The 21,909-nt window shown below is 44.8% G+C and overlaps 1 protein-coding gene across 1 annotated transcript in view; it reads left to right on the forward strand.

The window, feature by feature from the left end:
* The window catches only part of FLT1 (fms related receptor tyrosine kinase 1), a 451,054-nt gene that overhangs the window by 384,617 nt on the left and 44,528 nt on the right, over positions 1–21,909 (forward strand). Inside the window, exon 29 of the mRNA XM_086935163.1 lies at positions 5,199–5,293. Coding sequence (XP_086791289.1) covers positions 5,199–5,293 — 95 coding nt within the window. The remainder of the gene's footprint in view (positions 1–5,198; positions 5,294–21,909) is intronic.

Below are 21,909 nucleotides of genomic sequence, written 5' to 3' on the forward strand. Positions count from 1 at the left end.
GCTGGCCTTGCACAGATCATAGACTGCCCCAGCTACATCTCACAGAGCAAAAACCCTGGGTATCATATCAAGAGCAGAGCTTTCAATGATAACCCACTCCACAAGAGGTAAGGCCTACAGGGGCCAATACTTAGGATATAGGCAGAACTTGACACCCATCTGTACACCTGCCAGACACCTAGAATAGGACCATTGACATCTGATTCACCAAGAAAATTTCACACAACAAATAGAGAGGCAGTTAACTGTGACTTCAGGCTCAAGTGATGGGACGGTAACATCTGGGGGCTCATTTATTAAAAGTGACGCATCGCTGCGAGAAAACAGCGGTGCGTCACTTTTCATTGCGACCTCCTTGCGACCCCAATGATGCTTCATATTTACAATATGACGCATCATTGCGCAAGGAATTACAGATACGTCAATATTTCTGACGTATCTGTAAGCGCAAAAGTGACGCATTGCTGGAGTGTATCACAAAAGTGACGCAACTCCAGCAATGCGTCCTTTCACATGGGGAAAGCCCCATGTGAAAGGGCTTGTGTCAGTCTTACGCCTGCTGTGAGGCAGGCGCAAGATTTTGACGCAACAGCGTCCTAAAAGTGACGCAGTGAAATCTCATAGATTTCACTGTGTCACTATTACGAGGCTTTTTGCGGGTGAACGCCCCCTCTGCATACATTATACCTGACGCAGGTATAATGTAGCGCAGGGGTTTACAAAGTGACGCATCTGCTTAGATGCGTCACTTTGTAAATAGTGCGCAACAGGAGGCATGTTTTACGCCGCCGATGCGTCACAAAAAGTGACGCACCGGCGGCGTAAAAGTGACGCACGGCCTCATAAATGAGGCCCATGGTATGGTACAAAACTCCATCAATAGTTCCAATATTATGCATCTAAAACAATGTCATCTGCTTTAATTAACAAAGGATGAAGTAGCGGTCAGGCTAAATCATGTCATCAAAGTTTGAAGTGTTCAATATAAATCTTTTTATAAAAAATAGGGTGTACTTTTATATAGCAAAACACTCTAAGGACTAAACTTTAACTTTGATGTCTACAAACACGTTAAATTATACAGAAACTCTTTTTTTCATCTTTTCACTACCCTACCACAATTTTACAATTGGATAACTCAATAGACTATAATGCCTGAAATAATACATCAATAAACAAAGGGTTAATACGTTTGCTGGGTTTTAACTTTCATTATTTGTTCTCACCGCGGGGACACTAAAATGAATAAATCCCAATAATATTCCTGTGTTAATGGAGTTTCACAGGGAGCGTCTCTCTTACACAGGCTCCAACCTTAAATAGATCAGAGCTATTTCCGGCCTGTCACCCCACCTTATCCTATGCTTCTGTGTGTGACGTCATATCATCCAGGAGAGTATGCTGGCGGTAAATGATACATTCTGTCCAATAAAATTCCCGCACTGTAAAGAAAGTAAAGGGCAACCCAATAACCCCCTGGGAACCTAGGTCTGATTATGTAACAACAAACAGAAAGTGCGAACAAGAAGATCATTCTACAAGCAAATGCGCAGTTTCTTTAACCCCTTCACTGCGGCAGCTATTCCGCCGCAGTGCTAAGGGGGCGGGGGGCCGCGCGGCGCTGGTGACGGAACCACTCCGTCACCAGCCGCGGTCGCGCTGTGCTCATGACGGAGCGGTTCCATCACAGCCCCGCCCGCTCAATGGAATGCTCAGCGCAGGCGCGGAATCCGCGCTGCGCAGGCGTGCCGAGCGGGCCGTGACGGAACCGCTCCGTCATCAGCACAGCGCGACCGCGGCTGATGACGGAGTGGTTCCGTCACCAGCAGTGGAGGGGTTAAAAGACAGAACTGATCATTCATAGCAAGAGTCATTCAACAAACAAATACAGGGTTTTTCAAATCGGAATTAATCATTCATAGCAAAACTCATTCCTTTCTTGTTATCATTGCATGTTAACTTATTTAAATAAGGAAAATATATTCAGAGGCACACGTGCGTAATAAAAAAGTTTACTAATTTCAACAAATTAAATTGGCCAGTCCAATTGACAGACCTATTTCCAACCCGGTAGATGATGAAGGGTTTATCATTTCTAGCATGCAACACTCAGATGACCCTAAAAAAGTTCTTTAAACGCAGTCTTTAAAAATAGGTCAGATGACTGCTGGTTCACTATTGCCAAATCAGAGTAATGAGCATTCCGTTGGTAACACAATCCGCGGATGAAGCCAATTCGATTGGAGCTTTTTAGGTGGCATGTAGTGGAAACACGTCGGCGTTTCAGTCTCTCGGTTAAATATTAGGTGCGACCATCTTCAGGACAATGCTGAGATGATAATTAAAAAACCCGGTCAAGTCTGGATGAGAGAAAGTATAGCTTTGCAATTTTCATCTTAAATTCGAGAATTAAACAATTATGTGTGGCTCACTGGACATACATGAACACACATGGAAAAAATACTAAGTGTCAGAAAGTGCAACGAAATACTAAGGGGGAGATTTACTATTTTTTCACACAGCGCAGTGCAGCAGCCGCAAATGTTGCGCTGCGTGAAAAGGAGAGAGGTGAAGAGCGCCCAATTTACTAAACGAAGGCACTCTCCTTCCCTCTTCCTTGCACCGGCGCTGAAATCAGCTGCCTTGTACCACGCAGACACCTTTGCGCCATGGTTTAAGGGTGTCTCTGCGAGTCTAGCATAGGTTTTGTACTGGAAGGGTGCCCTTTCAGGACAAAGTGCCTGCTTAGACTTGAAGCCTTTTCCCACGTTGCATGTGTGCTGTACAGTGCAGCACACGTACAAAGTCGAAAAAGGAAGGAGAAATGGAAGCATTTTCCCTTTGTTGTGTCTACTTTAAAAGGGCGCAGTTTTCTCTTGCTAAACCCTGTTTACTTTGTTTAGTGAATTGGGTTTAGCGTGAGAAATCTTGGGTGGTTGCCGGTGAATGCCCATGCTCCATCCATGGTGCGCCATCTTGGCGCTAAGTAATGCAATGCGGCGCTGTGCAATTCTTTGCATTACTTTCCTGTCATTTCCAGCGCTAAACAAGTTCCGAGCTGGAAAGTAAATTGGAAAAAAAAGATTTTGCGCTGATTTGCGTCACTTTTGTGACCCCAAAACGGTGTCAAATCTTCGTAAATCTCCCCTAAGAGTCAGAAAGTGTAGTGTGCTGAGTGAGGCCCGTCGTGGGACCCTACCACAACTGAATAAAATTGCAACAAAGCTATAAGAACAAAGTCCAAATAATTCTGGACGCATGGGGCGAGCAGGAAAATACAGATATGCCAGAAAGTAAAATGTGCTGTGACCTGTCGTGGGAGCATACGACAACCGAATAAAACCGCGCATAGCCATAGGAACAAATATGTCTGGACGCAAGGCGCGAGCAGGAAAATACAGATATACTAATCAGAGTGAGAAAGTACACATGTATCAGGAAAGCCATGCTTACACTGGCCATAGGCTACTTCATGTTTGGAGTAAAGACAGGGGGAAATACATCAAAGGGGCAGAGATGCCAGTGCTATAAAGTATAGCCCCACAGGAGTGGCTACATAGATGATACTCATGGGACCTATCGGACAAAAAGGCATCGAAAGCCACGAATCAATGCTACAAAAGGCCATGAACATCAATCACAAACTATAAAGGGCATAAGGCGATCACGGTTTGGAATTACCTAACTTGTGATCCATAATACATCCAATGAGTGAACGCAAAAGCCGCTCAGAGTTCAGTGCAGGAGTGAGTGAACTGGGAAGAAGTAGATGTAAGCAGAGGCATGCACCATGAACCAAACAACGTCTGACATGTTTTATTTTGCTTGTATGCCTCTGGATATGTTTTTCTTGTTTAGTTAAGTATTGTAAGGTAAAGTAAAAAGGAGACCAGGTACCTTCCCCGCACCCATCGGCTAGGGTTGCTGCACGTTATGGAGGGCATTGGTGGGAACATCTATAAGCGTCATCTGCTGCTTTTGGGGCTTGTTGTTGCTAAACGGGACCTAGCCCGGGTGTGGAAGGGTGTGAGGGCCCCTCCCCTGTCTGCGTGGAAAGCTGGCTTGGACTACTTCATGGGCCTTGAGAAGCCGATCTTTGAGGTGAGGGGCTGCCCACGCAAACACTACAAGATTTGGAAGCGGTGGGCCGACTACCGGGGTCTGTCACTGGATCCCCCAGCGGAGCGAGAAGAGGACATTTGACTGTACGGACTTTGTTGGCCCGATTCTGCGACACTCCTGTCGCGCTACACCTACACCCTTTATCTGCTGCTATATGTACACGTGCGGGGGGGAGGGGTGGGGGGAGTTCCTGGGTGTTGGGGGGGCCGGGGTTGGGGGGTAGGGTGGGTTGGGGGTTTATTCGTATTGAGCCTATTCTTGGTGCCTGCTTGAACATTTGCTCCTCATTTGATATACTGTATCTGTACTGTTGTGGTGATCTCCGGTTTGTGGGGTGCCACAATTTTATTGCCTACTTGCTCAATAAAATTGGTTGTGAAAAAAAAAAAGGAGACCAGGTAAGATGAATTGTAGAGGATTTATTGAAGTACGAGGCAAGTAGTAATGTTCCTGCCTCAGCAACCGCCCTTGCTAGAATGACCAGAATCTGGAACCACATTGATTCTGCTATGTGATTCCAGGTGCCAATTCATCCCCACACGAGACAGAAGCAACAATGAATATAACATTAAGCTAACATGCAATGATAAAAAGCGAATTCATTTTTCTATGAAGGATTAATTCTGTTTTTTTTAAACACTTGGATTTGTTTGTTGAATGAATGTTGATATACATGTGTACATGTCTTTAAAAAACATGCCTATTTGTATGTTGAATGATTCTCTTGTTTACATTTTCTGTTGTTTCAGTATAGATTCCCACCCTAACAAAAACTGGAGAAAACAAGCCCAAAATCAGCCTTTATCACGTATGCCTGAAAACGTGGAAGACTGAGTTTGATTGAAGAGTTTAAAGAATAGTCAGTCCAGAAAACCCCCTTGCTGCTCTGCAGCGTCACCTATTTTGAGGATTTCTGATAATACGCCACAAATCTCTTTCACCATAATACCAATCTTAGTTAAATTGATTATAATAGAGTTTCTTGGTGTGGCTGTTTATTTTATGTGATTGTTTTTCATAAAAAGCGTAGGCGTTTCAAAAGCTGCTGAAGTAACTCAGTGTGTTTCTTTTCTTAGGATTACCTTGCAGATAGTGGCACGGTTCTCGCCTCTGAAGAATTCAAGCGTTTCACTTGGACAGGGAGTAAGCCAGACCAAGCACAATTCTTTGGGTAGGTTTAATGGCTTTTGTTTGAAAATTATATATTAAATATTTGTTGTACATTTTTCAGAACGACCAATGATGTAGCTATGTACTGAAAATTGAGTGACTTTAAAATTTTCATTCAGTTAAAAGAGAAAACGTGTTATCCTTGCTCTCCACACACCTTTAATGCCTCCATCAAAAAAAATTTTTAAATGTTTTTATTAACATCATTGGCAGGGCATACATTAGATAAATGGTACATACATTGGGTATGGCAGTTCATTATACAAAACAGTGTCATTACATTCTGCAAGATATTAAAATTACATAAATCCGTCTCTATTGGTACATTTCTAGAATCCCCTACTCCCTCCCGTCACTTTCTCCATCTGGCATTGGTGGATCGCACAGATACCCCCTGTGTTCGTTCCAGACACCCCAGATTTTATCCCATTTGCAGGTACACCACTCTGTCTGCCAACATTGCTGCATCAAGATCTCTGCACCAGTCTCCAAGTGTGGGCACCTCCCCGGAACCCCAATATTTGGCATTATTTCGCTTGGCGTATATTACACCCAAAGTCACCCAATCCTGGACTGTGTGGGTAAGATCGTTTGGCTCCCAGATGTTCATCAGACAGCACCGTGGCTCCAGTAATACAGAGTCTTTCACTACCTGTGACATTGTTCTCATGACCATAGCCCAATACGCTACAACCTGGGGGCACTGCCATATGGTGTGGAAGAATGTTCCCTCCTCCCCGCAACCTCTCAGACAAACGCGGTGTGTGGCTCTCCCAATGGTGTGTAAAGTGACCCTAGTGTATACACTCGGTGAAGTATCTTCAGCTGCACTAGGCGGAGTCTAGAGGGTATGGCCACTTTCCGCGGGGAAGATAGTGCTGTTTGCCAGTCTGTCTCATCGAATTCCCCCAGATCATTAGTCCAGCTGCTCTTTAGTTTCAGTGTTGGGTCCGGCAAGTTATTGACTAGTTTGCGATATGTGAAGGACGTCGCTTCTTTGGGCATGTGTTCAGTGAGTAGTCGGTCTTCCAACTGAGTGGATTCTGGCACATCAGTACCTGGTGGGATAACCGACGCTAGGGCATGACTAATCTGCAAATACCTGAACTTCTCGGTGGGCGCTAAATCATACTGGATTTGAAGCTGGTCGAATGGTATTACTGTACCTCCCCTCCATAGGTCCCCCACTGTGGAGATACCTATCAGGTCCTATTCTCTTAAACCCTTGCTATTGCGAACTTTGCCCAGTCATCGTGTGGACCAAAGTGGAGTCGTTCGAGTAGTAGTGTCCTTGCATTTGAGACGAGTATGCGCTTCATACCAAATGCCTACTGTGTGTGCTGTTGGGCCCAGGAGGGATGAGATGCCCCTTTTATCATACAGTGTAGAAAGAACTCCTGTCTCTCCCAACTCATATCTGTCTGCTTGGAATGCTAGTTCTGTTTGGGGTGTGTCTAACCATTGATTTATTATTTTTAATTGGGCAGCCCAATAATATAACTGTCATACCAGCCCCTAATTAACTTGCTACGCGATATGCGCGCTGGCTTATTACCCCAGAGCAGACCCAAGACTAATGCATCTACCATTTGTAAATATTTTACAGGGAATGGAGTATTTTCCAATACATACAACAATCGAGGAAGTGTCATAATTTTATACAGGGCCGCCTTGCCCAGAAGTGTCAGAGGCAGATTATGCCAGTGTTTCCCATCACTCCGGAATCGCTCAAGAGGGGGCTCTAAATTTTGAGGGAGGAAGGCATTCGTATTAAGCGTTACCCACACACCCAGATATTTAAAGGACTCTTCCGTAACCCTTAGGGGGCAGTCTGCCGGGAGCAGCGGGGGCGAGCCTTTAAGAACAAATAAGACAGATTTGGACCAATTAATGTTCTAGCCGGACGCCCGTCCAAAAATAATAACAAATATTCAAGAGCACTATGATAGACCGTCTGGGGGAAGTCAAGTACAAAAGGACATCTTCTGCATATAAAGAAATGCGGTCCTCCCATGTTACAGTCCAGTGTAGCCCCCTAATCATGGGGTCCCATCGAATCCAGGCCGCCAATCGTTCCAAGGCCAGCGCAAAGAGCAAAGGAGACAGCGGACAGCCCTGGCGCGTACCACGGCCCAACGAGAAGTCCCTGGAAATATGGCCGTTGGCTACTACGTGTGCCAGAGGATGGGAGTATAGCAATTTCACCCACGCACAAAATTTGGGACCAAAGCCTAGATGTCTGAGGACTGCAAACAAATAAGGCCACTCCATCATATCAAATGCCATTCCAGCATCTAAAGAAAGGATGACTGCGGGTTCCTGAAGACACGGCATGCGCGCCACCACTGCATGTATCCTCCGCAAGTTGAGTGCGGTGTTCCTATTGGGCATAAACCCTGACTGATCCAGATGGATCAGAGTCTCGAGATGCGGGGTTAGTCGGACGGCAATCATTTTAGCTAGAATCTTAGCTTCTGCGTTAAGCAGTGATATTGGATGATGATATGATGAACACTCATCTGGGGATTTGCCGGGTTTTTGCACTGCAACTATAGTAGTCATTCGTTGGTCACACAGCAGTTCTCCTGCCTCCAAGCTGTGTATAAACATCCTGGCTACTGAAAAACCTGCTTGTCTGATGTCAACTGAGACATGGCTGAATGAGTCTTCTCATCCTAACATTGCTGCTGCTATTCCCCCTGAGTACAACATCTTCAGGCAAGATAGAGGTAGGGGTAGAGGGGGAGGCGTGGCTCTCGTGGTGGAAAAAACATATACGTGCTCTGTCATTCACACGGAGGTCATCACGGGCGCCGAATCTCTTGCCTTTTCCTTATCCTTGTCTCCTCAACAATCTCTCAAGGGGCTTTTAGTGTATAGACCTCCAGGTCCTGCAGGATCCTTCTTTGAGGAACTTCAGCATGTTATTTCCACACTAGTCTTGAGAACCGAGCAGTGTGTACTGGCCGGAGATTTCAATTTCCATATGGAAGATTGTCATGATCCGGACACTATTAAGACGTTTGATGTTACGTCCTCTTTGGGTTTGAGTCCCTATCTTTCTGGCCCTACCCATGATAAAGGCCATACATTAGACCAGGTTTTTTCCACCCTTCCGGTCGAGGTGACTGCACTGCTGCCGGTGCTATGGTCCGACCATCGACTAGCCCATTTCTTAAATCTTGGCATTGAGAAACCTGCAGCTACTGCTATGAGACAGCAGGGATGTGCCTTCAGGGCATACCATCAAGTGACTCCAGATCTGTTAGCCCAGGCCCTTTTGAACCATCCCGTGTCCTACACCGGTGACCTGGAGAATGACCTCGAAATCCTGCAGACCTGGCTCTTAGATAGATTGAATGAGCTTGCCCCTGTGCTGCCTCCTCGAACAGCCATGAAACGGGTTTCGGCACCATGGTTCACTGCAGTGTTAGCTCACTCCCGTAGGCAGTGTAAAGTTGCCGAACGGACGTGGAGGGCTCAGTATGGTGCTGAGGCAAAGCTGAACTATAGATCTATGATTAAATCTTACCATAGACAAGTACTTCAAGAAAAAAAATGCTATTTCGCTAAGAGAATCGAGGAAGCAGCAAACTCCTGTAAGGAGATTTTCTCGATTGTTAGGGAATTCACAACCTTGCGAACTAACTCAGCACAGGAATCTCCGTCTGAGACTTGGGCCGATACTATAGCTAATTTTTTTACTACTAAAATTAGACAGATACAGGATTCTTTCCCCTCTAGACCGACGGTCGGTTTTTCGACCTTCGAGGAGGGGCCAGCCCATTCATTCACTCCTGGTCCTGTATTGGCGGCCTTTCCGCCTCTCTCAATATCTTCATCATTATCACTCATGATGAACCTTAAATCTGGATCGCCACGTGACCCCTGCCCTGCCAAATTTTTAGCCAAAATGGCAGCCACTGTAAACCCTCTAGCCAACCCTATCCTGAATCTTCCTCTGAGTCAGGGGGCTTTACCACACTCATGGAAACAGGCCATGGTCATCCCTCTTCTTAAAAAGCCAAGCCTTGCCCCAGAAGTCCCTGCCAACTATAGGCCCATCTCGTTCCTTCCGGCACTCACTAAAATCCTTGAGAAGCATGTTCATGGCGTGTTCTCCAATTTTTTGGAGTCCAATGAGCTTCTGCACGCTTCTCAATCTGACTTCCGACCCAATTTAAGCACGGAAACAGCACTTTTGGAGGTTTCGGAGGTCGTTAAGGAGACGCTGGATGCCGGAGGCAGGGTGATGCTAGTCATGTTAGACCTGTCGGCGGCCTTTGACACCGTCCCCCACGAGGATCTCCTTGTAAGACTTCATGACATCGATCTGAGGGGGACGGTGCTCAGTTGGTTTCGTTCCTTTCTAGCCAACCGCCGACAAACGGTCTGGGCCTCTCCTGGTTCTGCTGAAATGTCGCCTTTGGGAGTCGGAGTTCCTAAGGGCTCTGTATTGAGCCCAACTCTATTTAACATCTTTATGACCCCTCTGGCGACATTGGTGGAGTCCTTTGGGGCCCAGATCGTTTCCTACGCCGATGACACCCAGATTCTCTTTACCTGCCGGAAGGGTGAAGAATTTGATGGCGAAAGTATCCGGGAGTGCCTTGGGGCTGTTTTTAACTGGTTCCAACTGAACAGCCTCAAGGGCAACTCAGACAAATCCGAGATACTTTTTTTCGGATGCTCATCGGATCCGGATTGGCAAGGGTGGTGGCCCGCCGACATGTTCCCCCCAGCCCATTCATCCCAGTCAGCCAAGAACCTGGGAATTAAAATAGACAACGGGCTGACGCTTAAATCCCAGGTGCTGACTCTCACAGGAACATGTTTCGGCATCCTCAGGATGCTCCGGAAGTTCTTTCCGTTACTTTCAGAAGAACATAGGAGAACAATTGTTCAGGCCCTCATTGGATCCAGATTGGATTATTCTAACATCCTATACCTCGGCCTCCCGGAATACCTCCTACAACGCCTGCAGGTGGCCCAGAATGCTGCCGCTTGGGCCATTTTTGGCCTGCATCGGCAAGCTAGCGCCTCGAGTCTACTGCAGGCTCTACATTGGCTCCCCATCCGGAAGCGGATAATCTTCAAGGCTATGACGCTGGCCCACAAAGCTTTGCATGCCACAGGAGCTCAATACCTGCAAAAGAGGCTGGCTTTTTACCTTCCGGCACGATCTTTGAGATCGGAGTCCCTTGCACTTGCAGTAGTCCCCCGAATAAAAAAAGCCCGCATCGGAGGACGGTCATTTAGGCTGTTGGCCCCTCAGTTGTGGAACTCCTTACCTTTGTCCCTGCGTTCCACGCCCAACTTACTTGCTTTCAGGAAGGGTTTAAAGACTTGGCTCTTTACCCGTTGGAGACTTTCTGCCCTATTTTAGGTTGTGACTGTATTTATTTCTCTTACTGTTATGTTTTGTCTGTCTTTTCCCTAGGTCTGGAGCACAAAGCGCCGGGACACTCCTTTGGAGTAGCCGTGCGCTATAGAAGACCTATAATAACATAACATAACATAATAACATAACAGGAGATGTGGGCCGTTAGGTCAGATGTGCGTTTATAAAGTTCAATGGGGATCCCATTGGGCCCCACAGCCTTTCCGGACTGTAAAGAGTGAATGGCAGACAGAATCTCATCAGTCGTGAAATCAGCCTCTAGAGATAAGGCCGCGTCTTCTGACAGAGCCGGCATTTGGATATCTTTAATGTACGTCTGCGCCTCCTCTGTTGTCATGTGAGAGTTAGAAGTATAAACTTGTTCGAAATATTCATCCAGGGTGTCAACTATTTCTTCGGGGGCAGTAACGAGTGTACCAGTCGCGGTGCGGAGTTGAGCTATTGTTCTCTGCGCTCTTTCCCTCCTGTCTAACCACGACAAGAGCTTGCCCGCCTTGTCTCCTACCTCATAGACAGTATGCCTCGTAGCTTGGAGCCGCAATTTAACCTGTTCATCTTGGTATTCTCTAAGCGTGCACTGCTAATGCCTCCATCAATTTAATTCAATAAAAATATGTGGTATCTGGAATAAATCTTGACATAACTCCAGCTTCAGGGCTTTCCAGACGTGTCTCTAACTTAATACTTGCTATTTATTGAAGCAGGGAAAGAGAGCTTACTGAGATCCCTGTGTACGACTACTACAATTGCATTAGCAGGATAAACAGTAATATTCAATTATTACAGGGCACAATACAAACTAAATTTGCTCTGTGTACTTGGACAATAGACAATATTGCTACCAAACGTTATGTTACCCATTTTATTAATGGCATGCCTTCATAGTCGTTTGCTGTTCTCTGTAGCAGACAGCATGCATGCCTTCAGTTCTGCACCGAGTAATTACCCAGAGGGTATCCGAAACCCAATAGATTGCCACTTTTTAGGCTAGTTCAATGAAAGGGACCAAAACATGAAGGGCTACAGTCAAAGAGTGGGTTTAATTATAAATTGAGAGAAAAGAGAGGACATTTTTCAGAGGTACCAAACAAAGACTCCTTTTGCCACTTCTGCAAAAGATCCAGGAATATGATGGAGCAGGAATTCCTAGAGACACCGCCACATGGTTAAGTGAAGACTCTGTTTTCTTTCTAAAGCATGCAATATTCCATCTGTGATCCAGGGACCCTTCTCTCAAGTGGTGCTTCCCATTATGATATTTTTGCTTCGGTTTCTTTTCAGACCAATATGGAGAAGACGAGGAAGACTAAAGTTAAAACTGTTCTACCAGGAAACACTTGGCTCATCTTCCCCTCTGCTAGAACAAAGCCCGTCTCGACCATAGATAAGGCTTTAATTATAAAACAATCAAGAGGGTTTAGTAATAGTCCCTTCAAGAGCACAAAGTCTACAATTCGAAGGAAGGGGAGAGATCAGGTAGAAGGTGCAAGATAAAACTGTACCTTTTAGCACTGTATAAAGTTTTTTTTTGTTTAAATGTGTTTATTAGTTACATTTTAGCTGCTCGTTACAGAAGCATGTAGGTTTATTTTGGGTGTAATACAGTTCACAACACAATATCGTTCTATTAAAAGTTTCTGTTTTTTAGCTGGCTCTACTTGTGTTTTTTCACAATTAGCTGTTGCTGTCTCTTCATTGGGGCAGATTATCTGATGGGTAGTTCATTACCCCTTCCCTGCTGGTGACGGAACCACTCCGTCATCAGCCGCGGTCGCGCTGTGCTGATGACGGAGCGGTTCCGTCACGGCCCGCTCGGCACGCCTGCGCGGCGCGGATTCCGTGCCTGCGCTGAGCGTTCTATTGAGCAGGCGGGGCCGTGACGGAACCGCTCCGTCATGAGCACAGCGCAACCGCGGCTGGTGACAGAGCGGTTCCGTCACCAGCATGTGCCCGCCGCTCTTCCGCCCTGCCCCCTTAGCACTGCGGCGGAATAGCCGCGCAGTGAAGGGGTTAAACCGTATGCTCTAATCCAGTACAGCACTCTCTTACATTTAAGGTTTTCACTCTGATATGACCATGAACTGCTCAGATTTACAGGCCCTTACCTCATTCAACTTTTGCGGAATCTTTTATCGATTTTGACTCATTGCTGCGCTTTGGTTATACGACAGCTGTACGCAGAAAGGGACCCAGTCGTTTGATCTCAGTATTAATCATAGTAAAAGTCTTTATCTTCCTGTGTCTCAAAATGAATATATATTTTAGAAAGTCCTTTGTCTAGAACTGTCCCAATTACATGCTGGCATCACCCTGTCCTGTCACATCATGGTTTCTGAAATCTGAACTCAGTTGGAAGGCACACACCATCATGATAATTGTACAGTCCTTTGCACCTCTTTGGGGACACATCTGCACTGGTATACATGCAGAATAAATGTGAGGTCAAACAGAGCAAACTTGATTGTACAGGTGGGATGTAGTTGGGAAGTACAAAGAGGGAAATGATCCAATGTCTTGGCCATTAAGCTCTACAACTCGCAGTGCCCAGAACCTGCCAAATCTGAGGGTCTTCAAGAACAGTCTGAAGATGAGCCTCCTCACAATGGTCTTCTCATTCCTTCCACTATGTGGAACTGGACTCTGAACTCAATGCAGCCATGCTAGGATGCAACCTTTAGACTCCGATGCCCCTTTCTGTCTTACCTTCAGCTGCCAACTCAATGGTAATCGATCGCCATTATAGTCTGGTCTTTTGTTAAAACATTGTCCCTGCACGGTGTCTTCAAGTCACAATACTGAACAATAAACTTGATAATTAAATAATGTAAGAATACATTACATCAATAGCCCTTTGAAGACACTTGTTGATTGCGTAGTTAAGTTGAGTGTGCGCAGAGTGAGAGTACAGGACCTTTATATGGAGCTGCAGTTCATCTGTTGCGCCTGTGGTCACTGGTATTCTTGAGAAAATAAGAACATTTTCCCTGCGCTCAAAATGGCTGCTTAGGACTCGACTGCACACGCGCATATACCAGGAAGAGCAGCTGAGTACCTAACACATTGTCTATCCAGGAGGGTACCATTTCCCACCATGAGAGAGGGCATCCCTTCCCTTAGCAGAACAATGACAGGAAACAGGAGGCGGGTCTAGAAAAAGTCCCGCCACAATGACTACCATCATAAGCCGCTGTCTATAACGGAGGCATGCCGGGCGAGGGCTATCCAGGCAAACGGGCTGCCGCTCGCCGATCCACAGTTCATCAACTAAATATAAACTGCCATGACTGCATGCAGCAGCTCAGATATGAATGTGACAGCTTTACAATGGGAGGGTGTGAGGCACTCGGTCTGTAATCATTGCTGACGTTTCCTTGTTTATAAGGGCTCGCGTTTATTATGTGATGTGTGCCAAGCACTGCCCAGCTCCAAACAATGAGGAGCAATTGATATTGTATACAAGAGCTCTGGTGGCATTATATAGTAGCGGTGAGTAAAGACGTGTTGAGTTCTAGCCCCAAATTTAGAAACCCTCATACAACAGATCATCACACGACCGCCCCAGTCTGCGATGGAACCACCCAGACTGCCGACAAGGCTGTGAGCCTCTACAAGGGGCAGACCTTATGTTTTACAAATGCCTCTAATAATTTAACATGTACCCAGCTCGAATTAAAATGTGGGCTTCCAAGAGAGAGTTTGGAACTGGAATACTTTTTTTTTCATATGGATAAATGACATTTTATGAAATCATACACACAAACAGACAAAGCAAGTAGAGGGAAGGAGGCTGAGATAACTACTACAGCTGAATAGGTCAAGGCATCAAACGAATCTTGACTTACAAAAGACCGAAACCTATCATTCAAAATCTTAAAACTTCATGGGAAATATCTTGCAAATAATAAAGAGGTTGAGTGAAATAGTTCTCCCTTACAAGTGCAATGTGGGCTATTAGCTTGAAACCACGTTGGTGCTCCTGTAAAGGAACACGAAGAGTAGCAGAATGGAATAAAAAGCATTCCCCAAAATGGCTTTGAAGGTAAGGGAGATTATGTGATTTGCCCACAGTCACACAGTGTTGAGTCAAGCCCAGGGCCGGACTGGCTATCGGGCTCTCATAAATAAACAATGCAAAACAAATGTTTTAAAAAGTATGCTTTAAAGCGGTTTGTTTTGCATTGTTCATTTAGAAGCACCGACAGCTCCCCAGCAACCAAATCATGTCCTCAGCAGTGAACCTTGACCCTACCCTGCCACACCAGCAAAAAACGCCTGGTAGCCAGTCCGGCCCTGGTCAAGCCCTGAGGCCGGGATCCTAACCCTGGTCCACCGTGGGCACTGTTTCAGTCGTCTTCTAAATAATGGCATTCCTCAAGCATTCAAGGGTGATGGCTCTGTGTGTGACTGGTGAATGTGCTCAAGCTCAGTAGAGCATTGTCTTCCTTGAGTATCACCAGCAGGATTTGCAACATCAATTGAACAGAAGGGATCCTGTGGCTGCGACAATAGGTCTCCGCAGGATTCCCTTCACTTTGTTTTACTCTGTCCTTTTTTTTCAATGCCCAGGCGCAGATTTCTTGTAAATGTCTTAAAAAAAGCCAAACTGGAACATGCCAGGGAGGCATTAGTCTTTTTACAAAAAGCATCGGACCCCTTAACATTGTGTTGTATAATGAATTTTATTAAGGTAGCGGTCCGTTTAAGGCTAACTAGGGGAGATGAATGTTTCTGATTTTACCTTATTAAAGTGTTTTATTCTTTCTTGCCTGTGTTCCACGTTAACACTAATATTTTGTATAAGGATCTTGAAAATGTTTAATGATTTTTTATTCATGTAAATATGTGTGTGCTTTTATGGTGATTTTTAATCACCGAATAAAGATTCTTTGAATTGAATTGAGTACAAGAGTGACATCAAAGAAGACCACAGCATCCATTTGACACAGCAAAAACGAATACTCGACTAGGCAAGGATTGACTGAAAGAGGGAAAATGGGAAACTCTGAGGAGAACATAGGGATGGGGTGCACATTAGAGTTGCAAATTAAGAGGACCAATGAATTCGAACTAATTGGAGACATGAACATGTCCCACTGGAAGCAAAGATGTTTAATCCTGTTATACACCGATTAATGCGCAGTTCTGCATAAATGAAAGCATCTAGTTATACTTCTCATTGGCGCTGCACAATGTCACGAAATTCTGCCACCTCTTTGGCCTACTGCTCCTGTAGTATAGAAGTCTGTGGTCCCAGCACTTATTATATCAAAGCAGTGTAAAGTTATTATTAATCAAAATAAATAAAACAGAAAATGATAGGTGCTAGAGTGTTATTTAATCACAACAAGCAACTGATGCTCATTAATCAGAACACAATTTACAAAGGACATTAAAACATAACATCGGTGCGCCCAACTGAGTGGGGGGAAGGAGGGAAAGTGATTTAAGTGAGGTAGTGAGGCAAGTGACAAACACTATACAAAATGTATCACAATCAATTTGTTGGGCATGTTATTCAATGCCACATGTTCATACTATAATTCATAACAGATACATTGCACTCATTTACATAGCCATGTACAAAAGAGGGCCACAGTGCAAGATGCACTGTTGGTGATACTGGCATGAATGGTGTGTCGACGTTTCGACCCCTGAAACCATGTAGGTTGTTTCTAGTCCTTACTGACGGGGTCTTCCTCAGGACAAAAGTGTAAGTGAGGGCAGAGGGGCACCTGAGTGTAGAATAAAGGGTATGTCAGGTCCAATAATTAAATTAAAGACAGGAGAGAATATGCATGTGTAAATCACTATATTTACCGTATCTGAGTATAGAAAAGGCCTGGTAGGCACAATGGATCATTGAGGACGATGAGGCTTCAAAGGCTCCGAAGAGTGTAGGCAAGAGTGATACATACCTGCAAAAATAAGGTGTCTGTCAGAGGCAGCCTTGTAAATACAAAGGTCGCAATGTTAGAGAGTCCATGATGTGCTCAAACTAACTCAGAGAGAGTGGACGAAATCCATACCAATTCTTCAAAGCAGTGGCAATGCTGCTAAACAAGCCATGGCCAAACCATCGGTCAGACTGTGAAATTAATCACAAATTTCTTCAAGAGACTTGAATCAACTAGTCTAGAATGGAAGAGGAGGAGGGAGGGGACATCAGTGTTTGGACCCGGATTAATGCATCTGACAATAGTAGTGTAGTGATATACAGTGCCTGGTTTAAAAATGAATGACTGATTATACACGTGGACAACGTCCGATTAAAAATTCTTTCTCAAAGAGAAAGCAGAGGGAGATTTACTCGTGCTTCACAAAAAAATGGACAAAAGGCAGCTGGCAGCTACGTCTCTGCTGGTCGTAGTGTTGTTCATGTAGAAAAAAGCCTTAACTATGTGCTTGCTGGGGTCTTCTAGAATGCAAAACTCCTGGTTGGTCAAAAGTGCGTCTGTGTGACTAACATGCCGTTGCACCTTGATGTATCATGAAACAGGGTGACGTGATGCCATGCAGGTTCAAGAGAAAATATTGTGAGTTAACCAAGTCTGCCGCCGGCTGCCGAGATATCAGCCCACTGGCGGGCAAAAGTGAATCAATGTGAGCTCGAGAGCACCCGGAAATACATAAGGGATCGGAATGACTAACAAATGCCAGCTGTTCAAAAAGGCGAGGGGCTAAAATGTGAAGTGACACGACACGCTGCCGATGGGCCTGAATCCACAACATGACACGCAAAAACGTTGGCCCGTGGTGTAACCAAGGTGCGGGGTGTATTGTCAAGATTAATCAATCTATTTCCCTGGGTATGCATTCTAATGAAGCTGGAGCTTTAGAGCGCACTTATCCTAGTCGGTCAAGCGTCCTGCAGTGATGAGGGAGCAAGCCACGTGTGTGCCCTTATTTATGTTACGTGTGAGACACCGGCAGCCGCGTGATGTCCCGCGTCTTGCAGCCGCTAGATGCCTGTCAGTCAATACGTCTGGCCTCGCGTTGGAAGAAAGACTCAGACTCGATGGTCAAGTGTATTCAACTGTTGTCACAAAATGAGATAATTATCCATATGACTCGATTAGAAGCCTATATAATTTATCTCTGTACATTATACCGCCGTAGGCAATGAAAGCATTCTAAAGGTGGACATGTTGAATTCACACATATGCACACCCAAGCCTTTAATGTGGAGAGAACAATTCCTTACAGGGCTTCAATATACTCTGCGACAACATATATTGAGATATTATCACTGTGACTCGATTAAAAGCCGATATAATTTATCTCTGTACATTATACCGCCGTAGGCAATGAAAGCATTCTAAAGGTGGACATGTTGAAATTCACACATATGCACACCCAAGCCTTTAATGTAGAGAGAACAATTCCTTACAGGGCTTCAATATACTCTGCGACAACATAAATTGAGATATTATCACTGTGACTCGATTAAAAGCATATATAATTTATCTCTGTACATTAGACAGCTGTAGGCAATGAAAGCATTCTAAAGGTGGACATGTTGAAATTCACACATATGCACACCCAAGCCTATGAACACATCTAAGGTTACATAAATGTGGAAAGAACAATTTCTCACAGGGCTTCAATATACTTTGCTACAAAGAAGGGATAGAACATATTGGTTCACAGAATCCATCTTACAACATTGACGGCCCTCTGAGGGCAATAGCAATAATGAAAATCATTGAAACAACTAACATTTCATAATTTCAAAATAAAACAATGAATCGATGTTATGGAGTGAGTTGGTCAAGGGACCGTATTGTAGATTAGTAGTTACACTTGCACAGGTGGCATTGATTGTGTGAGAATTTCTACAATCAAAGTATAATCATGAGTGAGACAGTGTTACAGGGAATATCTGATTCTGCACTCCTCACATGTGGTGGTTAAAAAGGAGAATACATCCTAGCCGTTGGTGAAGATGTTCGAGTTGTGCGATGTTTTGGCACCAAATGGCCTAATTACGTACGGAGACATGCCAGTTGGCCATTACTGGGGTCCAATTCATTCAAGCCGTTGGCACTAGTGTCCAGAAGTACCATTTATTTAGATTCTCTGATGGTTAGGATCGAAGCAATGTCACCACCTCTTGATCTCAATTCAGCTTTCTCCATCACCAACCATTGCATCTGATCCGGGTTGTGTCCCATCTGTGCGAAGTGGTCAATTAGGGGCGCACTTATGAAGGAGCAGCGGATTCTACTTTGATGTTGTAGTATCCTGGCCTTAATCTTCTGTTTTGTCTGCCCCACATACAGAGACCCACATGGGCAAACTATCCCGTAGATCACATTTGTGGAATTGCAATTGGTGAAGGACTGCAGCATGATAGTGAGTTGTTTGTGGGTGAATGTCTTGGTGGGTATCGTAGTAAGGCACGCTTTGCAATGTCCGCATTTGTAGTGTCCTTTCACAGGTAGTAAGCTCCAGAGTGATTGGATTGTGGGTACTGTCGGGCTCTCCAAGAAAGAATCTACAACATGATCTTTAACACTCATGGCTTTTTTAAAGGAGTGCCTTGGTGGGTTGGGTTGGTCAATGTCGGTTGCTACCAGATTCCAATGTTTATTTATTATCTTCTTCACTGCGTTGCTTCTGGTAGAGAATGTTGTGACGCAGAATATTCTTTCTGACATCGTGTCATTCTTGTCCTTTGGGGTCAATAAGGTTTCCCTAGGGTTGTACCAGGCCCTCTTCCGAGCTCTCTTCACCAGTCTTTTTGGGTGTCATCTACTCATCAGGCAGATGTTCAAGTCTTCAGATTCAGCCATGTAGTCTGCCCTCTTTGTGCAGTTTCTGCGAATTCGCAGAAATTGTCCCACTGTATGATTGTCTCTCAGCCCGCGTGGGTGATAGCTGTTATACATAAGGAGGGAGTTGCGTTCAGCAGGTTTTCGGTATAGTGTAGTAAATCGTTTATTGTCCTCACAGCAAATTTTGATGTTGAGGAAGGCTATCTTGTTGGCGTCAGATTGGATTGTACATTTTATATCCTGATCACATCCATGTAGCCAATGGTGGAAGTGCCTCAGTTAGATTGCATCACCATTCCAGACAAACAGTAGGTCGTTAATGTATCGTTTCCATAGATCCACCTGATGGTAGAAGGGGTTGTTATTGAATACATGCAGTCTCTCGAAGTTGTCCATGTAGGTAATGGCTAGGTCTGGGGCAAAGGCTGACCCTATCGCCACGCCCTTAGTTTGTATATAATAGCATCCTTGGAAGAAGAAGAAATTCTTCCTCATTGTAATGGTCAATAGGGCTATGATGAATTCCGTAGGCACTCTCATCGGTGCTGATCGTTGGTTTAGGACATCTCTGATTACTTCCAATGCTGGCTCCTGTGGGATGCTTGTGTACAATGATAAAATGTCACATGTCACAAGTAGTTGCTCATTTGAGTTGAAAAGCTTTTGGTCAATCAGGGTAATTGTTTGCATAGTATCTCTCAAGTATGCTTCAGTCTTTTCAGCAATAGGTTTAAAAAAGAAATGTATATATTTGCATAAGGGTTCGAGTAATGATCCGCAATAGGATACAATAGGGTGTCCAGGTGGGTTTTGTATATCCTTATGTATTTTAGGCAGAGTGTAAATGGTAGGCAGCCGTGGATGTTTCTGGTTGAGATAATGAAATTCAAGTTTACTCAAAAACCCAAGTTCGTGGGCTTCAGACTTGATGTTCAGGATTTCTTCAGCCAAATCTTTGGAAGGGTCTGTTCTCAGTAGAGAGTAACTCACACCATCCTGAAGTTGCCTAATGATCTCTGACTTGTATGCTGTTGAGTCTTGTACCAATATGCTCCACCCTTATCCGCGAATTTAATGACAATATCTTTGTTATTCTTCAGTCAGGAGGGCAGCTCTCTCCGACTTGCTGATATACCGGATGGTATGTTTTCGTATAGAGAGTAGTTTTGTTACGTCATTCAACACCATGCTTTCATAGGCCAGAATTCTGTTGGTCATCGAATTGGTGGGTGGGACGAAATGAGATGAAATCCTTAGTCCTGTCAATGATTTAAAAGGATTAACTTCAGAATTTCTAAAAAATATCTGAGGCTGATTTTCCTACAAATTCTGTGTAATTCTGTATTGAGGTTAAAGTTGTTGGGATAGGCTGTTGGTACGAAGGACAGGCCTTTGGATAGTACTTTTTGTTCTTCCTTCTTCAAAATTTACGATGAGAGGTTTACCACTGGGTTGTCGTTAGACTCTACCATCTGTATACTTTGCGTCTCGTTGAGATCTCACTGTGGTTCTCCGGTAGGAACTGGACCTGTTTGGATGCAGCGCCCCTGCCTCTGTCCCAATTCGTGCTGTTGGCCTCTCAGGGGGCCTCTTGGCCAATTGCCGCCCCGTCCTCATGGGGGTCTCCATTGGCCCTCGCCTAAAAAAGGAAAATAGCCTTGTGGTGGCAACCAATTGTCCCGGTAGCTGGGGCCTGCTTGTTCGTTATCGCTGTCTGAGCTTACCGTTAAATCAGAAAAGGTGGTATAATTCCTTCTTCCCCTGTATCCACCCCTGCCTCAGCCGGTGAACCGTCCTTGGGTATCCTCTTTGTAATAGTCTTCGTTCAGGTAGGGATAGGTGTTTTTCTTTTCGTAGAAGCGAATGTGTTTCGAGTTTATCAAGCTTTTTAGGTCTCGTAGAGAGAGACCTAATGCCGTCCATCCACAAAGCTGACTTTTACGATCCGGATTTGGCCTCAGGCATTCACCCCAGCAGCATTTCTCCTCCCCTTACCATTTTCTCCTGCCTCCGAGAGCTTCAAAGGGATCTGCTTCACACTTCACGGCCGCCGTGACTCACATTTCTCCTTCCTTCGTGCCCAGCCCCCTCCCAGCGCTGCCTTGTTTTCCATAAAGAAGGAAGGGACAAGGGAGAGACGTGAGTAGGAGAAAAGATGACAGAAATTAAGACTTACTTCAAGCATCCGACTAGCTACTAAAATGCCATTGTTGTAACAGCCATGTACAGAAACTATTTAAAAACCATTTAAACGGGAATATTTATCCCGGAGAAGGCGCATACCTGGTATTTGATCACATCGTGATTTCTTGCGAGAATAACCAAAAACCATTCTACTTTGAATTGTCGGCATTAAGATAACAAAATAAATATATAACTAACAAAACAAAAAAATGTGCGACTCGCCAACACTGTGACTGTGTCCATGTTGACATGACACCA

The sequence above is a fragment of the Lissotriton vulgaris genome, chromosome 8, assembly GCF_964263255.1.
Source record: "Lissotriton vulgaris chromosome 8, aLisVul1.2, whole genome shotgun sequence".
In the NCBI taxonomy this organism is placed as follows: domain Eukaryota; kingdom Metazoa; phylum Chordata; class Amphibia; order Caudata; family Salamandridae; genus Lissotriton; species Lissotriton vulgaris.